Source organism: Mus caroli, chromosome 1 (genome assembly GCF_900094665.2).
Source record: "Mus caroli chromosome 1, CAROLI_EIJ_v1.1, whole genome shotgun sequence".
Taxonomy (NCBI): Eukaryota; Metazoa; Chordata; class Mammalia; order Rodentia; family Muridae; genus Mus; species Mus caroli.
In genome coordinates, this window is record NC_034570.1 from 167,154,487 (window position 1) to 167,164,689 (window position 10,203).

General features: G+C 37.3%; 1 protein-coding gene across 5 annotated transcripts in view; it reads right to left on the reverse strand.

The window, feature by feature from the left end:
- Akt3 (AKT serine/threonine kinase 3) overlaps positions 1-10,203 on the reverse strand; it is a 235,142-nt gene that overhangs the window by 79,502 nt on the left and 145,437 nt on the right. For all 5 annotated transcript variants that reach the window (XM_021162759.2, XM_029481042.1, XM_029481052.1 and 2 more), the window contains one exon: positions 5,920-6,064. In XM_021162759.2, coding sequence (XP_021018418.1) covers positions 5,920-6,064 — 145 coding nt within the window. The remainder of the gene's footprint in view (positions 1-5,919; positions 6,065-10,203) is intronic.

Sequence of the window (10,203 nt, forward strand, 5' to 3'; positions counted from 1 at the left end):
AAACAAAACAAAACAAAACATACTTCCATTGACTGTCTGTCTCTTCAGCAATCTGGGATTCCAAAAATAATTTATGTAATTTTCAGAGTTTATAGAATTTATTTTGAACCTAGAAGTGACAAGAGATTTTTTTAAAAGTACAGTATTTTCAAGTTCTCAGGTTTTCTTGCTTTAAGTCGTGCTACCTCAGAAAAAGTGATATTCAAAAACACTCAGTTTTAAATATAACTAAAAAAATTTTCGAAAAATTAGGAGAAAGGAGTAAAAATAAACCAACCAAACAACAATAACAACAAGAAAAACCTGTAACATGCAGGTAAACTGGTCAGGAAGATAAACACAAAGATAAAACTTATCAATGTGAACTGAGAAAGGTGACATCAGTACAGAATCTACAGGCATTAAAGAGACCATGAGAGAACAGACAGCTCTATGGCAGTGAGGAACACTGAGATGAAATGAGCAACCCTCCTAAGCCTCAAACTACAAAAGCTCTCTGAGGAAGTATTAAGTAAGCTGAACAGCCCTGTGTAAGAGCTGAATTTATATTACATTTTTACAATAAGGAAAAGCCTATACCATTTCGAGAAAAAAGGCACCAATTCTACACAAGCTCTTCCTGAAAACTGAAATGGTAGAAATACTGTTCAATTCACACTATGATATTAAAACCAGACAAAGATATTGCAGTAAAACTACAGTTAATTCCCTTCATGTACATACTTACAAATTTTTAAATATTTCATAAATGAATGCCTACATGAAATTTTAATATCTCTTGCCAATAATTTTGATAATTTATCCAAATGTCAAATTATAACATCTTAACATATGTAGTTCAAAGGAAAAAGTAAATGTCAAAAAGATAGAAGTAATGTATACTTATTAATTCAACTAAAATTCAGGCATATAGCTGCCCACATGTAGAAAACAGTTACAAATACAGTAATTTAGAAAAATAATAGATAACTAGTCATATTTAATTCCACTAACAGCTTTAAAAACTCAGATGTTAAGGACCAACCTATCAGACTCCAAAGATGGCTGTCTGATTCCCAGTAAGTAGTAGTCTGTCTCACACCTTCCCTTTCTCTCCCTTTCTCCCTCCCCAACTCTCAATTTCTATCTGGCTAGCATTTTTAATAAATTTTAAAGAAAGATTATACATACATAATTTCCCCCATTCCCTTTCTTCTTCCTAGTACCTTATCTCAATCTTCCATTGTCTTTCAGATGCACAATTCTTAAATTGTCTTTGATTAAATGTCTATAGAACTACCCTTTAGGCCTGGCAATTAATGTTTTCTCTCTCTTAGGAACTCTCAAGAGACAGCTTTCTTTCTGTGTGGAAGCTAAGGCTACCTTGTTGGAGGGAAAGACTATGTACTGAGACCCTGGCAAATAAATCACATGCACAGAGAAACTGTGCAGAACCACAAAGATAGGTACCAAGTGCAAAAGAAAACACCAAACCCTGAGACATAACAGAAAGTTTTCTTTGGATTTTTCAGGGCCAGAACATGGGCAGCCTAAAATAATGTATTTGAAGATCTATGTAAGAAGTGCAAAATAGCACAGCTAGCAACAAAACCATAAGAAATAGCATGCTGCTATTGTTTCTAGTATTTCTACAACAATAAATAGGTAAAAGGCTCATAATTAGGCAATAAATTGATTTTCTTGTTCAACATGGTATATATAAATCTCCTCTTTATTTTTTATCTAAAAGCAATAAAAATGACATGTCACATACTCAATGTTCTAAATGTGGTTGTCACATACAAAGACCACTTTATACTGAACCACTTTAAATCACTGGAATCATTCATTATTGAGCAGCCATTGGTATAAACACCTTCTATATACTCCTGTAATTTAAAAGTATTTTCAATTACCACATACATTTAAATACATATGTATGGAAATTATATATGGCTAAGACCTCAAATCACAAATATATTGAAAATATTTCTATCAGGTCAGCCTGTAATGGAGACATGTACTCTCAAGTACTTGTGAAGCTAAGTCAGGAGTTTTCTGAGTTAAAGCCAATATGGATAACAGCATGAGTTCAAGGATACTCGAGACAACTTCGAACATATTAAAATTTTGATGGGGACTAAGTAGAGAGAAATATAGCTCAGTATAGAAGATTCACATAACAAGTGTGAGGTCCTAAACTTTATTATTTTTTTTTTTTCGAGACAGGGTTTCTCTGTGTAGCCCTGGCTGTCCTAGAACTCACTCTGTAAGACCAGGCTGGCCTCGAACTCAAGCCTGCCTCTGCCTCCCGAGTGCTGGGATTAAAGGCGTGCGCCACCACGCCCGGCCTAAACTTTATTTTTAAAATCAAGTTTTAGTAAATGATTCTAAGACAACCTGTAGAAAGATGCTTAGTTAGTTTTATGGGACAAAGCAGGATGCTAACTATAACCATCAATACTGATTCTATATTTAGTATACATAAATACAAAATATGCCCCTCAGTTTAGGACTCACAACCCTATGAGTTAGATACTGTAATTATCCCCATTTTGGTAATGAGGAAGCTAAAGGATGAGTCAGAAATTCTACCCAGGTATTAACTCAGGAATCTTCACATTCTACTATTTTACAATGTTAACCTTCTACTGATATATGAACCAAAGAAATGCTACATAGTGTACACAGTGAAGTTATACATAATGCACAATTAAAAGACTTTGATATTTGAGTAAGATATTTAACTTTATCAGATCACTCAACTATAAAATGGCACATTATTAGACATACCTCAGATGACTTTTAAATGTATAAGTGCAAAAGTACTGCTCAAAGTCTACCACAAAATAAGCATAAAATAGATGCTTACTAATGGCAATTAGTGATAATGATGAATTACATTCAACTTAGTAATTATAAAAAGGAAAAATATATGATTCAGTTATTATCATTTATAATCAGTCTTTACAAAAAATAGCTTTATATATTTTCACTATTGTATATTGCTAAAGTGTGTCTCTATTCATTCTTTTTGGTGATTAATGTCTATACTTATATTTAATATCCTCCCATCCATCGGATGTAGTAGATTAAGTTACAGTGTTACTAACATACCATTTTCAACTCCTGGTTTAACAATATCTTACTGATCTGTTAAGCATATATTTAGAATTCCAGAAAATTAAACAGAACAGAGCTGGTATCGCTTGGCTTTTATTTATTTATTTTTTTATCTTTTTTTTTAATTAGGTGTTTTCTTCATTTACATTTCCAATGCTATCCCAAAAGTCCCCCATACCCTCCCCCCCCACTCCCCTACCCACCCACTCCCACTTCTTGGCCCTGGTGTTCCCCTGTACTGAGGCATATCAAGTTTGCAAGACCAATGGGCCTCTCTAGGCCATCTTCTGATACATATGCAGCTAGAAACATGAGCTCGGGGGGTGGGGGGTCGGGGGAGGGGGTACTGGTTAGTTCATATTGTTGTTCTACCTAAAGGATGAGATAAAGGGGAATTTGATTCATATTTACTATCACACTCAATCTTCAAGTTAGATACATCTATGCAAAAGGAAATTTCTCATATGAATAAATGGGTAAAGATAGGTTATGTTCATCTTCCTGACTGAGAAAGCAATTAATAATGACTCAGCTACTCCAATCAACAACCACAAAAGAGAAGATGGGACACACACATATATATATATGCATATAAAATATATATATATTGCATATAAAATAAAGTGCAGGAAAAATAAAAAGACAGAAAATGTTCATAAGCATCAAATACAGAATGATATTTTAATTAAAGAAAAAACTTCACATAGTGAATTAATTCTCAAAGTTGTGACTATATCATTTCACTGGAAGAACACACATCTCAAAATTTTTAACCCAGAAATGTTCCTGACTAAAGGAAAGACGGGCAAAGAGTGGAACAGAGACTGAAGGAAAGGCCATCCAGAGACTACCCCACCTAGGGATCCGTCCTATCTGCAGACACCAACCTTTCCCTTCCTCCCCCAACACCCCCACCCCCACCACCACACACACTATTGCTGATGCCAAGATAGCATTTGCTGGTATGGCTGTTCCCTGAGAGGTTCTACCAGCACTGGACCAATACAGATGCAGATACTCACAGGCAACAGTCGGACTGAGCCCAGGGCCCCAGTGGAAGAGAGAGGGGAAGGACGAAAGGAGCTGAAGGGAATTGCAACCCCATATACAATATCAACTAACTGGACTACCTAGAGCTTCCAGGGACTAAACCACCAACCAGAGTATATACATGGAGGGAGCCAGGACTGCAGATACATATGTAGCAGAGGATGGCCTCATCAATGTGGGGGAGGCCCTTGGTCCTGTGGAGGCTTGATCCCCCAGCATAGGGGATGCTAGAGCAGTGGAGGAGCACCCTCATAGAGGCAAAGGGAGGCAGGAAAGGGTGGATGGGATGGGGATTGGAGAAGGGGTAACTGGAAAGGAGGATATCATATGAATTGTAAATGAATAAAATGATTAATAAAAGCAGAAAGGATTTGAGCCCAGGCAATTGAACTTGAAAGGAACTCTGATCACTACACTAACATCAGGTGGTGCGATTTGGCTGCATAGGAGCACTTAACATGCTCCTAAATTCAAAATTCCAATACTGCAAAATTAATTAATTAAACAAAACTCACAAAACATAATTGATAATACTTTTTAAGCATGCTTTTACCCCCTATCTGAATATAATTTACTAAGTAAATAGCAAATATATATTCAACACGCACATGTTAATGATGTGATTTACTACCAATTATCAAGTTACAGATTGGACAGCTTCTGGCCATTTTTTTCTTATATGTCAGAATTTTCAAATACGCAACCCCTTAGACTAGTTTTAAATATCATATATTACATAAAAATTATTTTAAAACTTTATAGTAATGAAAAATATTATTTACAATTCCTATAAAATTATATACTAATCTAGAGCACTGAGGGAAAAAAGGTTATGTTTGTCTTCTTCATTGGCTCATGAGCAGCAATTAAAAGAAAAGGTATTATTTACAGACTTCTCACTTTCTAAGTAGCTTTCGTTAAGGTTGAAAGCACAGGTCAGAAATCACAGAGCCATTTTTCCTTTTTTTTTTTTTTTAAAGTCCTTTTATTTACAAGTTTGAATTACACCAGCCAAGTGATCTTTGTAGTCATGTACATAAATTATTTTTCACAAAGGAGAACCAAGTAACAAGGGCCTGATTTTCTTACACTGTCTCCCTTAAGGAAGTTTTGTAGTTTAGATGAAGTTTTTCTTTTTTGCTTGCTTTTTTCTTTTATTTTATTGGATATTTTCTTTATTTACATTTCAAATGTTATCCCCTTTCCCAGTTCCCTCTCCAGAAACCCCCTATCCCATCTCCCCTCCCCCTGCTTCTATGAGGGTGTTCCCCTACCCACACAACTACCCACTCCTGCATCCCTGCCTTGGCATTCCCCTACACTGGGTCATGGAGCCTTCACAGGAAAAGGGCCTCCTCCTCCTCCCATTATGCCCAATAAGGCCATCCTCTGCTACACAGGCAGCTGGAGCCATGGTTCACTCCACGTGTACTATTTGGTTGGTGGTTTAGTCCCTGGGAGCTCTGGGGGGTCTGGTTCATTGATATTGTTGTTCTTCCTATGGGGTTGCAAAGATTTCCAAGTTTCCAAAATGTTGTTACCAACAAGGTAAAACGTTATCTAATAAAGTATATCAGTTACCACTCCTTTCTAAGTCCCACAAACATCCTGGACCAAAGCGCTGGTCAATTACTCTGTTGTAAGCAACAGGCACTTTAGGTTCACAAAGTTATACATACAATATGAAAGTTGGCTGCTGTCTCTCTCAAACATGGCTTTCAGCATATAAGAGTTTACTTGGGAGAACAAGTCATCATTATTATCTACCTTTCTTTTATGATGGGTTGTAGACGCATCCATCTCTTCTTCTCCTATATTATCAATCTGTGAGGTTGGACTACAATTCATCCTTTCCTCTTCTTGCCTCTGCAATCGATCGGCTACGGCTTGGATAGCTTCCGTCCACTCTTCTCTACAAAAATGAGTTCAATTTCTCATTAACAGAAGACAACAAGTTATTTTAAAACTGTTAGAAATTTTGAGATGAATGCAAATAACATCTACTGCATAGCCACCCTCTCTTCCAGCATCCCTAAAGATAATCTAAAATCCTAGGGTCAGAAGTAGCATTTACATAGGAACTGTATTATTTTATGCTCACTTGATATTGCACATAATGTGTTTGACTACACAGTCAAATAAACACACCCACATAATATAATTGAAGCTGCTTTGGGGTAACAATACCCCCCCAAAAAAACCCATAGACAATCAACAAAAACCTTGAATGCCAGACATGGAAAAGTTCCTTTGAACTATTGGTAGGAGAGTCCAAGAGACATCCAAACAACAGAGGAAGGTAAAACCATAGTGAAGAAACCACACACTTAAGACACAGTATTCGGGGTAATCAATCACATTCTCCCATGAAAGCCCATTCCCTGAGAACTACCTCTCACAGACCTAGAAGGAGCTATGTGAGCTGCCAAGCAAGAAAGCAATAGTCTTATCTAGCTGTAATGCCTATGATCCACAATAACAACCAAAAGAATATATTCTGAAAGGTGTAATAGTAGCACTGTAGTGGTAACCAACAGATAACCAACTTGACATAAGTTTCATTCAATAGGAGTTGTTTGTGCCTGGTATTGTAAACTCAACAAACTACTTGTGGCTGGTGAGGTCATGAACCTTACAAGAGAATCTACTATTGTTACTTTTCTAAACCAGTAGAACTTCTACTGCATTCTAAACAGTCATCCTTAAAAATAACAGGTAAGTGTGCTCTCATGTCTCCCTTATCAAAAACACTTCCATTTGCAGCAGATAGAGACTATTAATGAAAGCCACAATCAGTCAAAATTCAGAAAACAAATCAGTGTGTGCCCAACCCCAATTAATACATTTCAATACAACCCTTCTACATAGGCTCAGGGGAAATCATGGAAAAAGGAAGTGGATGACTATAGGAGCCAGAGGATCAGGACATTTATTGCTATATACTATCTTCTAAAGAAAAGAGGGTACACAAAAGAGAGGTGAGTATGGAAGAGGGGGATTAGATCTGAGAGGAGTTATGTAGATGAATAAAAAGTAAAAGAGTAAAATATATTAAATTCTCATAAATGTAATTAAACTATTATCTTAAAAATATTAATGATATCAGCAACCTACTGATTGGGAAAAAACTTCACTAACCCCCCATACATTAGGGGCTGATATACAAAATATATAAAGAACTCAAGAAACCAACCACCAAAAAAACCAAACAACCCAATCAAAAAATGGGGTATAGAACTAAACCAAGAATTCACAACAGAGGAATCTCGAATGGCTGAGAAGCACCTAAAGAAATGTTCAAAGTCCTTAGTGATCAGAGAAATACAAACCAAAACAACCCTGAGATTACACCTTACATCAGTCAGAAAGGCTAAGATCAAAACTTCAGGAGACAACACATGTTGGAGAGAATGTGGAGAAAGAGAAGCACTCCTGTCTGAAAGAACTGCAGGGATGGAAACAGAGGAGCCTGAGGAAAAGAAGGTTCAGCGACGGGCCCAAAGTGGGATCCAGATCCAGCTCAAAGGGAGACCCGGAGGCCTGACACTATTACTGAGGCCATGGAGTACTCACTAAAAGGGACCTATCATAACCTCTGTCAGGAAGATCCAACAAACAGCCCAAAGAGTCACATGTAGCTATTTGCACCCAACCAATGGACAGAAGCTGCTGACCCCTGTGGTTGAATTAGGGAAAAGCAGTCTCATTAACGTGGACCCCTGAGATCTCTTAGACATTGGGCCACCAACTAGGCAGCATACACCAGCTAACATGAGGCCCTAACACATATCCAGCAGAGGACTGTCGGTTCTGGGTTCAATCAGAAAAGATGCTCTTAACCCTCAAGAATCTGGAGGCCCCAGAGAGTAGAAAGGTATGGTGGCGTAGGGGGGGCTCGGGGATTGCGGGAACATCCTTGTGGAGATGGGCTGGGGAGGAGATATGGGATGTGGAACAGCTGGAGGGTGGACCGGGAGGGGAATGAAATCTGGAGTGTTAAATAAATAAATAAATAAATAAATAAATAAAATTTTATAAAAAGAAAATATGGGAAAATAAAAATTCAGTTAAAAGCTATTGAAACCACAATTAAATTTTATTTGCACACATCCTACCTATGGATAAAATTATTTCCCTAAAATTTGATGCCTCCTTTTTTTAAGGAAGTATTTTTACTAAGTTTACCTACTGAACCATCTCAATGATGCCTCAAACTAAAAATAAATTTAATTGTACTTTTATTCTTGGAACATATTCTTGTTTTGTGGCACTTACTTGGTTTTAGCATTTTAAGTACATGAGTCCATTACCCCCAATTATTATTTTACTCAATGCTTTCCCATATCATTTTTTTCTCTTATAATGTTACCTTTTGCTCTGTCTGTTGCTCCCTTGGAAAAAAAAAACTTTATTTTCTCATTCACTTTTGATATTGAACAATCTTACTGGCATAGAAATTGTTTTTTGTACTTTACCCACTTGCAAGTTATAGAACTTCTGATATTGGGTTTTGTATCTTTAGACATTTTAGAAAAATTTCAGAAACCATTAATTTAAGTTTTTCCTCATTCTCTCAAAGCCCTTAAGAGTTCAATGGCATATCTGTAAGACCTCTTCGTTGTCTAATCCTTACCCTACATTCTATCATATCGGTTTTTTATTATCTGTGCTGTCTCTGCATACTTCATGCTGGATAATCTCATCTCATTGGTCTTGGAGGACACTAATTTTCACTGGTGAGAGGCCTAACTTATAATTAAAACCACTACTAGCAATTGTAATTACAAAAGTTTTGCCTGTTTTTTCCTCTATGTTTCTCTTTTATAATTCCTCTCCACTGAGAATTCCCTGGCCTTAAGCACATTGATCATACATGCTTAGCACTTTTAACCACTGTAAAATAATTCTATTATCTAGAGCCCCTATGAATCTAATTCCATAGCATTATTTCTCTTTGTAGTCTTAACCATATTGTCTTAAATCTCTGGACATATATTTTAGACGATTCTTAGACATTATATATAAAACACTAGACAATTTCAGACCTAGTTAGATGCAATGTAACTGCTTAAGACTATTTATTATAATTTCTTCATATCTTTCTGACAGTTCGAGGGTCAAGCTGGTAGTGACCTACAAGCTTACCCCCTGCAGGCTAGCTTTCACAGTATTAACAGGCACAGAGCAGGCTACTGGGGAAGAAAAGTCTTACAGTATGAACTCTGTAGCTACAATAATCAGCCTAAGAAGATATTCTCATGGTTGCAATAGTGACATAACTGTCAGGAGACACAGGTGAAAACTCATGTCTGGTACTGTAAACATGGCTAAGGATCTGTTGCCAGGTAGTTTATGAGCACTAAGAGAGAAAGTACAATTAACATTTTGCTAAATAGACACACTACTAAACTATATTCTAAACACATCTTTATATTTGATAACACAGCCTTAATAAGGGAAGCTTCTTTTATATAGTGAGTTGAAATTATCACAGAGATTCATCTTTGGCCAAAATGTAGAGAATAAGTGACTGTGCATGGTGCGCTTGTCCATAAACGTGGAACATCTAAATCCACCCCTTCCCCACAATGCTCACAGAATAATGACAAACAGAGAACAGAAAGATTATTAGAGTCACAGGTAGGGAAGGATGGGGAGAAAGAACACTGCTTGCTGGACCTGACAGGGCTGCTGTACTCATGAACTCCCAGCAACTGTGGTTGCTTCTATAAGATAAAGCCAGTCAACACAGCAGCATGGACCGGAAGGAGATTGTGAGGCCCCACTCCCAGCTGAGAAGCCTGGGCAACTGAAGGCTGCTGGGGAAAGAGAATGCATTTTTGTGGAGCGCCGCTATCTCGTAAACATCCTGTGCTGAGTCATTTCCTCAGTGCTATCTCGTAAACATCCTGTGCTGAGTCATTTCCTCAATAACAACTCGTAAACATCCTGTGCTGAGTCATTTCCTCAATAACAACTCGTAAACATCCTGTGCTGGAAATCCCCGCCCCGGGCAGCTCCGCCTCAGGGATGGGGCAATCAGTGTTGAGC